Consider the following 16,917-nt stretch of genomic DNA (forward strand, 5'->3'; position numbering starts at 1 on the left):
CTAGAAATTTTAATTATTAATTTTAATTAATATATATTTTTTATAATTAAAATTAACGACTAAACTTATTAGAACACCACTATTTTAGGAACATTTAAAATTCTTCCGAAAGAATAATGGATTAAAATCAGTGTATCAATGTATCATGTATTACCATGCATTAACTATTTAATTTACAATGTGTAAAATCAGTTTTTATATACTACAATTTTCAGTTGGATTAAATTCATGGCCTAATGTAATATAAATTCATATATAAATATCACTTATTCTGCCATGACCGACATTTTTATTACATAATGGTAATATTTTGATTAAATTGCCTGAGCCCACAACATTATCTTAGCTTCTTTAGTTCGTTGTTTTCTAAAGTAATCCAAATTATCATTCAGTAGGAATCTACAATCATTATCTATCTTGTCAAGCATTACTATTACATTACTACTTGTAATTTTAAAAAGTAATAATTTCTTTTCCCAATAATATTATAAATTACTAATAATCGTATTAGCTAGTATGTCAATTCTAGAAGTAGATATCTACTTTAGCTTATTAAATTAAAAATAATTAATACGTTTCATAAAATGACATAGTATAGTACTAGTGGTGCCATTATAAAGAAAAAAAGAATTCCAATGTGAAGAAGGTATCAATGCAATGTGCAAAAGTTAGTCAAATATAAACAACTTTGAGGGACACCGGATGCACTAGTTGAGGGTTGGAAGTTGGTCTAATAATTGCAATAAGCACATAATAATGTGCAATAATAAGGTAAGTGTATATATATATATATGTAGGTATGTGTATTTAGGTTAGTAGGTTACCATATATATACATATAAAAGGGACAATGAAAAATGTATGTTTTATTTTTCTGTCACCACACTATATATAATTTAATTTATGAGAGGAATTAAATTATGATGCAGACCCACTAAAGGGATTCAAATAGGATCGTACATAGCTACCAAAAATTTTGTGGAACTGTTAAATGGTGTGGAGCACATTATATTTGAGGTATGCATCTATTCTCTATGTAAACATCAAGTAAGTTTGGTGGGGCAACAATCTTTAAAAAAAAATAATTAATTAATTATTTAATTTCTACAGAATGTAATAAGAATAGATACACATACATATCTAGTAACGGAAATATTTAGTAACAAAAAAAAATAGTCAAAAAAGACTATAATTTGTCTTATTTAACATTTATTAATTATTGTGATAATTAATTAATGCTAAATAAGGTAAGTTCTGACTGTTTTTTTTGTCTATCTAATATTACCCATCTAGTAATGAGGCTAAATGATCTTAAATATTACGGGGTAAAATAACATTTTATTTAGGTCTAAAAGATGTGACATTCTATGATTAACATTTCATTTTAATGATTTGAATAGGAAAGTTCTCAAACACTAACTATATTTATTTATATAGCTGGGACCAATGCGCATGCAAGCTTTCTTAAGTCATAGGAAATTAGGAACTTAACTAGATTATGCACCAATCATCATAATTCTAACTTCTAAGTACTAAAGGAATTTTATACAAATAACTAATTATTTGTTTATATATATTTTTTGAAATAGTAAAGTAATTAACATAAACAATTATAATTAGGTATGATATAAAAAAAATCGAACTAAATCAATCTAATTAAATTTGATTTGATTTAGTTTGGTGGACTTTGAAAAGATTGAAACAAAAGACAATTCAATTAAATTTTTTATGATTGGATTGGATGGTTTTTTCTACCAAAATTCAAAATAAATTCCATTGCGAACATCCTTAATTAGTAATATATAATATTATTTTATTAAATTAATTCCATGTATTAAATGAGAAAATAATTTTGTTTTCGAAAGCCTGAAATTTGCTGGAATCATCATTTATTGTTCAGGGGCTTAATATTAAGTAATGACATCCAAAGTTTTTAAAATTTAAAGCACACCACATAATAGTTTTGTACAACACAGCATAAAAGCTGAGTTACTTTTAGTTAGTGGATGTGATCACTTTGATATATAAACTACAACGAACTTGGTTTAGATTGAATAAGGGGTCAAAACCACAAAACTAATGGTTGCAATTTGCCGTAAACTTTGTACAAATATACAAAAGTTCTCATGTTGGATTTTAAGTACACATCAGCATCCCCAATTGCTGACTTGTTTCAAGCTTATAGCACACTTGTCATAGTCAATGATGATGTGGAATGTTTCAACCCACCAATAAAAGGCTAGAAAAAAAAATATTTTGTGTATTTGCATATTATTTTACGAGAAAATACTTAGTTTGGTCCATAAAGTTACACTTGAGTCTCAATTTAATTCTTGAAGTTTTAATTGCCTCAATTTAGTCTCTAAACTTTTCAAATTTTAATCACGTTAATTCCTACAGTAGTTTCCGTCATAGAATCAATTGAAAAGTTTGGAGACTAAATTGAGGTAATTAAAATTTCAAGGATTAAATTGAAGTTTGAGTGTAACTTCAGAGACCAAATTGAGTATTATCTCTTATTTTACTATTGAATAATTCGTGAAATTTATATAAAATAAGTTTTAAATTTTATTTAATAATAAACAAATGTATTAATTGAAACATAAAACAAAAAATAGTACAAAAATATTTATTTATAACGATAATAAAAATAGTCGCTAATAATATAATAATATGACAAATATATATACTTGTCAAAAAAATTAATTAATTAATTAATAAAAATAATTATAATATTGTTTTTATTAAAATTTTATTATTAAAACTTTTTTAAATAGTTAAATGAGTATAAATAACAGATTTTCTTAATATTAGACTAGTGGAAATTGGAAGATGAAGTATAAGATTTCCACGTAGGGCATGGAATATAGATTAGGATGCATGTCCACCACAAAGGGTTGGTGGTCCTGGGATTGGACGGTGACCTTTATCTATTAAGACTATTCTCTTCACATGGCATGTGGGACACTAGGGTTTTCTTGTTCTTTTTTGTTGTTTTAATCAATTGCTGCTCCTCCAACAAAAATGGATGTGCCTTTGACCCTTTTTCTTTTCCCAAATATATTTTTTCACTTTGTTGTGGGGAGTGGGGGGTACTAATTCAATTTTGCTTTGGATTCAATTATGATATGGCGTCTCTTCTCATTTGATTTTGTTTCACTTACTTTTATTTTACATTTTTTTCTTAGATTCTTTAATTTGTTTTATTATTTTAAAAAATATTATATATACACAAAAAATCAGTGATAATATATTTATAAATAAATATATACATTACTTAACTTATTTTTAATATATATTTTATATAAGTAATTAATTTTTATGTGCATGTATTGTAATTTATTATTTTATATATACATTTATATGTCATTATTGCTAATCTTAGCTAGGGCTGGTAATGAGTAGAGTAGGATACGGTTTGGATCCTACTCTAATTCTACCCGTGAGTTGAAAATTTTATTAAAATTCTACCCTATCCTACTTGTGGGTTGAGAATCTCTCGACCCTAACCCTACCCGCACCCTAAAATTCTAAACCCTACCCTATCCTACCCATAGAAATATCAAATTTTTTCAAGGTAAATATAAAATTCAATCATTTCGAATTTTATACATATTAATAACATAAAAAATAAAAGACTAATATTCTAAATTACTAAATTAACTTACTAGTTTTAGTGATTGTTCACTTATTATAAGTCATTAAAGATATCACTACTCCTAATAAAGGCGTATTTATAGTAAGTTGATCACTAGCTTGCATATTTAATTTTTAATTTTTAAAAAAGTATTTTGAATATTATTTTTGACACCATATTTGGAGTATGTACTAATTGAATTATAAGAGAAGGAATAAAAAAGAGTATATATTCAATAAACTTTAAGAGAAAAAGAGAGTATTATTATATTCAGACCAAATAAATAGTCTTCACCATGTTGACCTCGATCTAGAATCATCATCACATCTTTTGATCTTTATCTTCAAATATTCAGTGTCTTTTAGTAATTAAATACAATTCTATTTAGTGTTTTTTTTTTCCTCCGAAATAATCGCAAAAAATCAAGAGCTTTCTATTCATTACAAAAATAATCTACTCTAATATGTAAATTTCAATTAATTTGTTACGGAAAATAATTCATAAAATTATATTTTGTTCCAAACCTGTGGAATAATAACAATATCAACGAAGTCATTATTAGAAACAGTTAGGTACCAAAGCACTGAATTCGTAGGTCAATTTTACTGGAATATTTCTGGAGCATCATCTTGATTCCTAAGCAACTGTCACAAATCAGTTACCTAATTAATATGATCTCCCTCTTAGTATATATAACTTATATATAAAAATATATAATTTTAAATTATGTGTGTTTAGCCTCATGTTAGTTATGTTGATCTTCTCCACAATAATGCTCACATATAACTTTTCCTTGTTTATATATAGTCTTATATATAATCAAATTACTTTTCACTTTCAAGAAGACTAATATATAATCAAGCACATGCATTATATCATAATAAAAGGAAAACTAATTAAACAACTAATGACAAATCCTTAAATGAAACTTAGATTTGTGACAGATTAATTCTTAAATTACTAGACGGAAAGATATTGTGAAAAATAATAATAATAAAAAGATTTAATTACTCTGTTGGTTTCTATAGTTTTGCGAAATTTTTAATTAGGTTTCTATACTTTTTTTTAATTGAGTTCTTACACCAAAATTATTTTTAATTGAGTCGCTATACTTTTTTTCTTTTATTTGAGTCCCTGCACCAATTCTTTTTTTAGTTAGGTCCCTATACAATTAAGTCAATTACTACCAAAAAGGACCTAATTAAAAAAAAATTAGTGCAGGGACTCAATTAAAAAAAATATATAGAAACCTAATTAAAAATTTTGCGAAACTATAAGGACCAATAGAGTAATTAAACCTAATAAAAATGAATAGTCTATTCAATGAGAGCATGCTTGTGATGATGATAAGTTCTTAGTGAATAATGAACCACTTTGGAGTCTTTACTCTTTAATTAGAGCTCCTAATTAAACTTGTAAGAAAAAGTTAGAAGTAGTGCAAGTAACATTCAATAGATAGATATAGCATGGCATGAAGATAAGCATGACAAATTTTCAAGGGCTTGGAGACAATGAAGATATGCATGGTCACTACTTATAGACGTGACATGCATCATGAAATTAACATTAACAGTGACACATTTTAATTATGCATGATACATACATACATACATACATAGCTAGCTAGCTGTTCAAATCAAGAGGACAAAATTGTGTGGCTCAAAAGTGTTGTCAAATGTTTAGAAACGTGGAAGGCATAAATTATAGAGCAAGAACACTTGGACATGGTTTCTTTAGAGCAAGCTAGATTTGGTGTTATAGTATATATACCTTAATTGGTTATATATGTCTACTTTATTATAGCATGCTTTTTATAATTTGTTATTATTATATATAAATTAAACTAGCTAGCTAGAATGATGAGGCCTTACAAATGAAGAAGAAAATAGTCCACAAGCTTGTGAGAAGCTAGGTTCAAATTAAATTGCATAATGAGTTATATGAGGAGAAATAGATTTGATACCACTATTTGAGAGATTATGGCTAGTCACCATCTATGTATATGAATACCCCTAACCCCACAAATCGAAGGGGAGAAGAAAAAATGAAAAATCATAACTAGAAATTAAACTAGTGCAAAAGTAATATTTTTTTATATGTTTCTGAAAATAATTAAAGAATAAATTAAAATATTATTTTGGCCTCTAACATTTGTGTCAAATACTAATTCCGTTTATAACATTTTAAATGTTCTATTTCAATCATAAAAAATTTTAAATAAGGTCAATATTGTCTCACAATTAAATTTGATACGAATAATTAATATATTCAAAAGTCAATATAACGTTCGATTTCAATACGTAAATAAAATCGATCTATCACTAATTGTAAAAGTTTTTTCGTTAGTTATTCGAGTTAAGTTTAACGGTAGAACAATATTAAACTCATTTAAAAATTTTTAGGACTAAAACAAAATATTTTAAAACGAAAATGATCAAATTAGAATTTTGCTGTCTTCTTTATCAAAAATACTATTGGTACACTAAAATTAGCCACTAAAATCAGCCACCAATGTATTTATATATAAATATATGTGTGATTTAATTTATTTTCAATGTGTATTTATATTCCAACATATATTTTATACTGATAGCTGACTTTGGTGACTAATTTTGGTATACACGTAATATCTTTATGAGAACAACTAGGGAACCAAAAACATATCAGCCAAAAATCAGCCAAAATGTGTTTGGGTTCCATGAAAAATCGGGTTTTGGTTTGTGCTCCGTGATCTCAGGAGCGATTTTCAAACATATTATTCAAAAAATAATTTTAATTAAATGATTTTATTTACTTTTTGGCCGGTCACATTTTGGTTCCATGTACTTTTTCTATCTTTATATAAGTAGCCAACATAGTATACAAATTTTAGAAGGAAAAGGAAGTATATTGTTTTGGATCCGGGTGTTAGAACTTAGAAAGGCATAAAACAAATAAAGTCAAGTTTTTAGGATGCAAATCCGGTAAATGGTTTTTCTTTTGGTCATGGTTTGACCAAGAAAAAAAAAATCTCTAAATGGATTTAGAGTATTTTTTCCCTTGCAAAATTTGAAATTGTTTTTTGTTGAAAATAACATGGCCCGTTTCTGAACAGCTGACCCGTTTAGAGGCCCACTAATGCCAGGATATGATGATTGCTGGGCTGATCAAGAGATTTATCCACTCCTTGTAACCAAATGCTGAAATTCATGTCTGTCACTAAGATTTAGATAATTGGGATTTCGCGAACAAAAAAAAAAAAAAGATATTGAGATTTTAATTTATAAATAAAATTAAAAGAATAAATTAAATTTAAATATAAAATTATAAAATTATCCTATCTAATAAAAAGATTTTAAAATCGGTTGACTATTCAAAATCATAATATCCATTAATTTTAAAAGTTAAATCGAAATTCTAACTAAAAAATATGACCAAAGAAAATAAAAAAAATATATTATAATTAATTAATTAATTATAATAAAATAGATATTTAAACATTATTATGAAAAAACGTATTTAAACACTTTACTAAATTGGGAGTGTTGTATTTTTTTTTCAAAGTTTATTAACATTTGCTGAAATAAAAAGGAAGGAGAAAGAAAAAAGAATGGCGGACAGAATATAGGATATCCTTATTATTCCTAGTGAAAATAAAGAATTATTAAGTCAACTAGCTATAACTCAAATGGTATAGTTTTTCTATACTCTCTTAAGAGGTTATGGATTTGAGTCTCACTCCTAACTTTAAAAAAAAATTATTAAGCTCAAATCCCATTTCAATCAAAATGATATTTTCGGCTACAAACATTCTTGACAAGGGAAAACGATATTTTTTAGTAGCAGGGATGGAATAGTAGCATTAACATTTTAACAACGGAAAAGTTTAGGAGCTAGCAACTTTGTTAAATTCTGGCCGTAACCAGCAAAGAAAAGTGAGTCATTGGATGAAATTTCATACCAATCTCACACCATTAAAACCATCATTGATGGCTATTTGATGGCTACAAATCACAAAAGTTACTGTCCCTATCCTAGCATTCCTCATTTTTTTGGTGTGCACGGTAATTTTGAACTTTTATACTTAGTAGTTAGTAAGCTAACTTTCACTTTTGGAACAAGAATATAAATTGATTTAATTCGAATTAAATTAATTAAACTTGAACAAGTTGATATCAATATTGGTACAAAGCAAAAGAATGTCTCACACTTTCTTTCTTACCTCAGACACCAAAGCAGGTTTGATTGATGTTTTAATATTACAAAATTTTGCATTACAAAATCAACATTCATCAACAAATCAGATTCTGTACAATTTGCAAGTAACTTTGGTAGAACCCCCTATCATACAACATATACTACTCTTCCATGGATTTTGTAAACACATTCAATTATCATACCCTCTTCAATTTCATATGCTTTCTTTATAAAACTAAACCCCCTAAAAAAAAGAAACACAAAATAACATTAACACCCTATTTAGTAACTGTTTCAGGACACAAAATACCAAAACATTGAGACAATTTTGAAACGCAAACGAATCGACGAGGCGATTCGTTCACCTTGGTCCTGATAGCTCCATGGCTTGGACTAACAACAAGGAATCATCAGTGAGATCAGAATACCTATCTGATAAAGATGATTCATGAGGTTTGGATTTTGAAGTGTTAGTAGTAGCAGTAGCAGCAGCACTAGTATCAGCTCTTTGTGAAGCTTCCCATCTCTCTGCTAATCCATCACCTTCAAGCATTCTTACAACTTCAGACATCTTTGGTCTATGCCCTGGAAGGTTTTGAGTACATAACAATGCCACTTGAACCATTTCCTCAAGTTCAATCCTGTCATAGTTCCCTTTAAGATCCTTGTCCACAAGCAACTCTAGCTTCTTCTCCTGATGAATTTTCTTTACCTGAATCAATGTAAGCAAAAATATAAGTATTCTTGGTTGAATATATCTCTCATTCTGAAATGAATGAATGTGAATACATCTTTTTACTGTAGACAGATACATGATAGGACAGTTGTGAGTCCCTTAATTAGTATGAAAATGACTAAACATTCCTACATACCCAATCAAGCATGGCTCCTTTTTGGTTAGCAGCTTTTCCAAACTCTAGTGCCCTTTGTCCTGTGATCAATTCCAAGAGGAGAATCCCAAATCCAAACACATCAGTTTTCTCAGATGATTGTCCTGTAGATAGATACTCTGGGGCTATGTGTCCTACAGTGCCTCTAACTGCAGTTGTGACATGTGAATCTTGATGATCCAGAAGCTTTGCCAACCCAAAATCACCAACCACTGCTTCACAATAGTCATCAAGCAATATGTTTGCAGCCTTCACATCCCTATGTATTATCTTTGGATCACATTGCTCATGAAGATATAATAGCCCCCTTGCTGCTCCTAATGCAATGTTCTTCCTTGTTCCCCAATCCAACACCGGCTTACCTGTCAAAATCGCCAAAACCGGTATCAGAATGCTACTAAAACCTGTTAAGGATCGATAAAATTTAGACACTAGAGATAGAGTGTATACATAACAAAAAGTTTTAGATTATTATATCTAAGTGAATAGACAAATTTAATGAGGCAAGCGAAATTTCTGCTATATACTTGCATTTGTCCCTAAACATAACAAGGTGAAAACTCGCATGTAGTTGTTTCAATATGAAATAGATAGTTGAGAACTGTTAGATGATAATTTAGTCAAATATGTCAAATTAAATGATGAAATTCTATGATTGATATTACCCTTTAGACGTGAAGCGACGCTGCCATTGGACATGTAAGGGTAAACTAAGAGCCTTTCTGTTGGTGTCATGCAGAATCCATAGAGTCTGAGGAGGTTCCGGTGGACGGCGAGGCTGATCATTTCGACTTCAGTCTGAAACTGAATCTCTCCTCCAATGGCATTGCCATCTTTCAGCCTCTTGACAGCTACAAGAGTGCTATCAGAGAGAACTCCTTTATAGACATTTCCAAAACCACCCTTTCCAAGAATGTTCTTGCTGCTGAAGTTATTGGTAGCAACTTGGAGTTCTCTGAATTGGAACCTCTTCAAGTTTCCAAGGTATACTTCTTCATGATGCCGGTCTGAAACATAAAAAGAATTCAACATTTAAGCTGTATATGATCAATTGAAGGAACCATTATAGTACTCAATTAAAGAAGGAAAAAAACATGCTAACTATGATGCTAATTGGAAAGTACCTTTCACATCAAAGAATGCTTGTTGATTGTGCTTGTGCCTCCACCAAAGAACAAGGCCAAAACCAAGAACTATGAGGCAGAGACATCCAAGACTCAAGCCAAAAGCAATTGCCATTTTATGAGATTTTGGTTTGCTTGATGGTAAGGCATCTAAGGAAGAAGCAAATTATTGATGTCAGCATGAAAACAATGACACAATTTCACAATTAATTCGAAAAAAGATGAAACTCTTGAGAGATCTTATTCTTACCTTCAGTGCCATTTAAGTTCATGGACATTGGCATCAGTGTCATGCCATGGCAGTTTGGTTCTTTTCCAGTTGCACAAACAAGGGGATTTCCAACAATGCTGAAAAAGCATTAACAGGAAAAATAAGAACATTCTCTTATGTTAGTGCTGAATTTTCGGTTTCTTGAAGCCTATTAGAAACAAATGCACCATATAATAAAGAAAAAGAGATTTATTACTTGAAGGATTTAGCTAAAATTCTTGGTATAGGGCCACTGATATTGTTGTAGGACAAGTCACTGAAATTGATAATCATAAAAACAAGAAAACCATAATTAGAATAAGAGAAAACTTCAAAAACAGAATTATTAATACACAAAAAGAAACAAAAGAAAGAGTTCAATGAATATTACAGAAAAGCAAGCTGTGTCATATTAGCCAATGATTCTGGCAATTCACCATGAAGACTATTATTATTGAGCCTCCTGAAAGCAATTTAAGCAAATTAAACTCTTGAGCATTTAGACATCAAAATCAAAGACTATAAACTTCCAAAAATCTTAGCTCATATGATATAATATGAGCTTACATGTATTGCAAACTTCTCAAGTGACCAAGTGAGGGGGGAATTTCACCACTGAAGAAGTTGTTAGAGAGATCAAGAGTTTGAAGCTTAGGAAGTTTTCCCAACTCTGAAGGGATTGGTCCAGTTATGTTGTTATTCTGAAGCAACCTGAAAAAGAAAACAAAAAAGCAGTTAAAAAACCAGAACACTCATCTAAATTTGTAAGCTTCAATCATCAAATTAATGATACTGTAGTGTTTTTCTGATTGTGATTAATTACTTACACAATCTGAAGGTTGGTTAAGTTTCCTATGGTTGGAGAAAGAGTACCAGATAAACTTTGACTTGGAGTACCCCTACACAAGGCAAAACCAAACTTCATTCTTACCAAACATTTTAATCAATTTGAACCAAAGAAACTAGTACTTCAACACTCGTTTTGGTTTTTCTACTTCAAATAGAAGAATATGAAGAAAAACTTACAATCCAATCACCAAGTTTTCTGCAGAACAAGTAACCATAGTCCAGCTACAAGGATCAACAGCATCAGCATCCCAATTATCCAAAACACCATGAGGATCCACCAGTGAGTTCTTTATCCCCATTAAAGCTTGAACTGCATTAAAGAGATATAGATGTATAGAGAAATAAGACACCACCCCATTTCATAATTCTGCATACTGAGCTCATACATGAGGAAAAGTTTCAAGTTTTACCTTCAAAGTTTACTCCTTTGGGAGAAAGCAAAGCAGTTGCAGTGCTAAAAAACAAGAAAAATGCAACAGAACATGGAAGAAGAAGAACTCCTCCTCCTCCTCCTCTTCCTCTTCCTCTTCCTCTTCCTCTTCCACTTCCTCTTCCTCTTGGAGTCCCCATTGAAATTGGAGCTTCCAAGGATCAGTTACAATAGACAAGTACTTGAAGAATTTAACAGTGACGTTAACTGATGATAAAGAAGTTGTTTTGAAACTTTCAACAGTTCACTTCTCTCAGATATGAGTGTGGTTGTTTCTTCTTTCTTCACACTGTGTGATGATGATGTTCAAAATAAGAAAAGAAACTAAATTTCAATGCTTTCCATGCCAGAATGAATCTCATTCACCAAAAATCTTGTGTCAGAACCAAAGAGAAAAAGGAAAAGTATAAAATGGAAACTTAATCTAGCATGCTTGTCACTGACTCATTGTACTCAACAAAATAATATATACAAATGTCCCTTTAACTAGTCTTATAAGAACAAACAAATTAGAGGTAAATATTTCACTGGCATATAAGTGTAGTACGGGGATAGAATGGGAAATTCACTTTTTTTTCTTTATGTGTTTGTTAATCATGGACATGCTTAGAAAGCATAAAGTAAGGTTTTAATGAAATTATTATATATGTGCATTAGCACAGCAGTAGATAAAGTAGAAACAAAAAAAAGTACTTGGAAACATGATAGATATGATTTGATTTTGTTAAGGAGCATTATGCTGATACATCTATAGAATATTACCACAACATGATGCTTTCTTTTATTTCCCTTTTCTGGCCAGAACAATTAATAATATAATCTTAGTAGTATTAACGAGTGTGCCTAATTGGCAAAGAAATGTGCAAATTTTGCTGAAATTAGCCACATTTATTTATGGTTTAATTATTTTGTTATTTTTTATAATTTTATTAAATTTATAATTAAGTCTTTATATTTATTTTTTCTTTTAATTAAATTTTTATATTATTTTTAATTTTATAATTATTTTTTTAATATAAAAATATTAGGATTAACTAAATATTTTTTCGTAAATTAAATATTTTCATAATTAAAATTTTAATTAAATTTTTGACCGCATATATTTTAAAAAAAAATCTGTTATTGTAATATTTTTATATGAAAATAACATAATTATAAAATTAAAAAATATAAAATTTAATTAAAAAATTAATAAAATTATAAACACCATCAAAATAATTAAGTTTTTATTTATTTACATGTGAAATGGTGGTGTGAAGAGAAGGGGAATCAAGAAATGAATGAGTTGGGCCAAGTCAGTAAAGTTGTGAAGGGAATTTTATAATAATAAGTTTGTTGGAGAGAATGTTAGAATCTCGAGAAGGAGATTATCATTATTCATGGTTGTGTTGTTTTGTTGTGGTTCGAGATGGATGATGGGATTTGGTCACCCACTATATGTGTATATCAACCATGAAAATCTTTGTTGGATTTCTTCTATCTATGTCATTGTTTTTTATGGTTATGCATAAATAATGTCCAACAATTTTATATTATTATAACTTTAATAATTCATATTATATCATTAATAATTAAATATATGTATAAATTTTTTTATACTGTTAATATATCATATTAGAATATATTTAGGATATTATATATTAATATATTATCTAAATATATCTCATTTTGATTTTATGTTTATTTAGTTTAATATTAAAGTGATTTTATCATTATGAATAGATTGTATTTTTAGTCTATAAATAGACTTTTTTGTATATATGTAATAGCATCTAATATCAAATTTATTCTTAAATTATTATTTTAAATTCTAATAATACATCAAAATTAAAATTTTAATTATATATTTATATTTGTATCATTTCTAATTAAAATAGTTAGGGTTACACTTTTTGTTAATTTGACTATATATATGTATAACTATATGGTTTATGTGAAATAATTGAAATTTTAAATATTTTTAAAATATATATTTTAGTTATTTTAATTATTAATTTTAATTATAAAAATATATATTATTTATTAATTGAAATTAACAATTAAATAAAATTACTAAAATATTAGTATTTTAAGAAGATTTAAAAATTTTCTATACGATAATTGTATAGGAATAATATAAAGTAAAGTGTTAATATGTGTATAAAATATTACTATTGGAGGGGTAGTACTATATTATTATGATTATCTTTTATGGTGTAAATGTGGGGGTGATGGAAGCAACAAAAACTTTATTAGATTCCATAAAGCACTTATATTACTTGGTGATGAGTAACAGAGAATGGGGAGTGTTTGGTCAATTAACAAAGGAGACAGTCATTCCCCTAAAATTGTTCAAAAAGAGTAAAACTTTGAAAAGCAAAAGCTGCCATTCCCATTCCCTTCACTCTCTCTCTTTTTTTCTGTGACCCACACATCTTTTTTCTGCAAACTATGTTTCCTTCCTTCTTTTCTCTCTCACCTCCGTGCCCAGCTAACTTCTTTTCTTTCTTTTTTCTTTTTTTTTTCCCTTTTCTTTTAATTAAAAAAAAAAATGCTAGCTAACTTATTAGTTATAAGGCTAATAAAAAATTGGTAATTTACTTTAATAAAATAATTGAAATTCAAAACTATATAAATATTCTTAATAGAATTTGGTTATAAGTATGTTCTATTTCAATTTTTTCCGATCAAATTGGTTTATTTAATTATTTTTATGTTGATAGCTTTTGATTTGTTGTCTCATTAATTAGGTAAGTTTTAGTATTTTATGTTTATAAGAGATTGTTAGCGCCACATTTTATAAGAAAAAAAGGTTATGGATGTTATATATTTAATCTCTGAAAAATACTAAAAAATCAGTAAAATTTATTATTTTTTTTAATTATTAACCGTTAGTCATAATATTTAAAAGTATAAGTTAAAAGTATATTATTAAATAGACTAAAAACTTAAATTTATAATTAAAAGTATTAATAAAAATTATAAATTTTACTGATTCTTAAATCTTTTGTTTAATATCTCTCTCTCTCTCTAAATATATATGAATGAGAATGAGGTTTTTATATAAAAATATAAAAAAAATATTTATAGTCATTAAATTAATTAGTTTTAATAGTTAAAATTAAATATACCTAATAAATAATTTACAGATAATATATTTATAGTTATTAAATTTGTATGACAATGCATTTAAAATTATTGCATTTGTTGTAGTCATTATTTTTAATTTCTATTAAAATATACATAATAAATAAATCAATATTTATAGTCATTGTCTTTATATAACATTATTGTGTAAAAAAATATATTATTAAAATAAAAATAAAATATCCATTCATAAATATAGCCAAACGATCACATTCATATTATTAATTATATATGCTATGCATGTTATATCTATGACAATATATATACCATTTAGATATATATAGGATATAAATTAATTGATTGATTGTGACACTCTTCCAATGGTGTTACTAATGAAGAATAATATTGTGGTAGCTTCGTTCAACGGAGTGTACCTAGTAAAATGCTAAGTAATGAATCTTCTCTCGTGAGGAAAAAGAAAAAAAGTAGTTGGTTTTGTGATAGCTAAGTGCACATTATTGGATATCTATATATATACATGAAGATTGATTAATTACTTGGTGAACTTGTGATAGATCTTTTTAAGAGTGACGACAAATTAAAGAATAATGAATTGAAGCCATATATAGTTATAGATCCTTGAAACCTACGTTAATAATTAATCAAGTTATGTACACTCAAATTCTTGAAGCTTATGACCAATAAACTCATCACTTTTCACTATCACCAAACTATACATATATGTTAGGAATATAAGTAGGGGAGATCTATATATTGATTAGATGATGCATGCATGCATGTCAAATTGATATTGAAATCCTATATACAGTCAGCAAATTTGTATAAATGTTAATTCATATAAATACTTAGAGAGGACGCAATTTCTTAACTATCACTATATAATATACGGTAAAAATTTAGGTAAAATTAACTTTATATAAAATTAACTGCATATGAGTTTTTATCATAATAATATATATCACAGAATCAAATTAAAAGTTCTTGTAGGGTGCATTATAATTTGATATTAAGGATGCACATGGTCCGATACAGTCCGAAGACTTAGCTCGGTTTTGGACATTTTAGAAGCTAATTTGGTGTGATTTTACTGGGTTTAAAACCGGATAAATATCTCAAAAATAGATTCGGTTATTATTTAGTATCGAGTCCAGATCAAGACAAACTCGACTTCACCCGATCCATGTGTAGTAACCTAAAAAAACTAAAAAAGTTATATATGTTTTAAAGTAATTTTAATGTTATGTTATATTAATTATAAGCTTATTATTTTATTTTTAATCTATCACACTTGTTGAATTAGAAAATAGATTAAAGAAACATTAAATTAGAATTTATAGATAAATTCAAATTCAAATATGGATATCAACTTTTCGATAACAAATTTTTTTTTTATAAATAAGTGCATCATAAATAAATTTTTTTTATAAATTATTGTTAAAACTTTAAAGATCTGATTTTCACTCGATTTAAATCCAATATAATTGTAGTCCAAAAATATTTAAGTTTTATCGGATCTAAAATCGGGTTAGAATCTAAAAAATAAACCCAATATATATTTAAAGCTAAATCTAAATCAAAATAAACCCAATTTTATCCAACTTATTAACATCTCTATTTGATATCGGGATGGAAATATAATGTTTATATGTAGTTAATTATATTTTATATTAATATATATTTGTGTATACGTAGAGACAAAATGAGATAAATTTAATAGGTAACCCGTAACCCGGTCCTAATTAATAGCATTTTTTTGTTATATATATATATATATGGTTTCAATGAGTATTTATAAATTATTTATTAAAAAAAATTAAAATTTGCGTTTTAATAATATTTTTTTTTCAACTTCCAGTCCTTTTACTATTATATTTCCGTAATCCTCAGCACTACTACTATATAAAAGTACATGTTTGCAAATTAAAACATGTTAATTTCCAAAAATAATTATTTATGATTTACGTACTAAAATCAGTTACTAATATAAAAGATATATTGAAATATAAATATATATTAAAAATAATTAAATAATATATATATTTATATATAAATACATAATAGTTAATTTTAGTATATTTTTAATATATTAAATAATAAAATTAGATTTTTCAAAAAAAAAAGAAAAGTATAAGAGACAGGGTTAATTATAGGAAGATATAGATAAGGGACTATATACATGAATGTACCAAGTAGGAAGTGCAGAATGGAGTCAATAAGTATGTAGGGATGCAAATTGGAGGCCAATTATTCAGAGCAATATGTGGAAAATAAATTGACCCAACATCAGAAAAAAGCAGTATATGAAATATTACAAACTGACAAAAATATCCTCAAATTAAGGACCAATTGCTAATCAGCTAGCTAGCATTATGATATTGTCCCTTAGCTAACTTTTCTCACACCACAAGAACCTTAATGAAGGGCCCTCTCCTTATATATATCTAATGAATATCTTAGGACTTAGGACTTAGGACC

General features: G+C 27.5%; 1 protein-coding gene across 1 annotated transcript; it reads right to left on the reverse strand.

Annotated features, from left to right (window-relative positions):
• Positions 1-7,825: 7,825 nt before the first annotated feature.
• Positions 7,826-11,962, reverse strand: LOC107635507 (protein CLAVATA3 INSENSITIVE RECEPTOR KINASE 5). Its single transcript, XM_016338993.3, has 11 exons — positions 11,336-11,962; positions 11,103-11,235; positions 10,904-10,975; positions 10,644-10,787; positions 10,468-10,539; positions 10,294-10,353; positions 10,077-10,174; positions 9,827-9,976; positions 9,368-9,709; positions 8,685-9,064; positions 7,826-8,524 (listed from the first exon to the last, which is right to left on the reverse strand). The coding sequence occupies exons 1-11, from the start codon at positions 11,493-11,495 to the stop codon at positions 8,174-8,176; spliced, it is 1,962 nt and encodes a 653-aa protein (XP_016194479.1). The 5' UTR covers positions 11,496-11,962; the 3' UTR covers positions 7,826-8,173.
• Positions 11,963-16,917: the final 4,955 nt, after the last annotated feature.

Source organism: Arachis ipaensis, chromosome B4 (assembly GCF_059453495.1).
Source record: "Arachis ipaensis isolate K30076 ecotype BB chromosome B4, ASM5945349v1, whole genome shotgun sequence".
Lineage (NCBI taxonomy): Eukaryota > Viridiplantae > Streptophyta > Magnoliopsida > Fabales > Fabaceae > Arachis > Arachis ipaensis.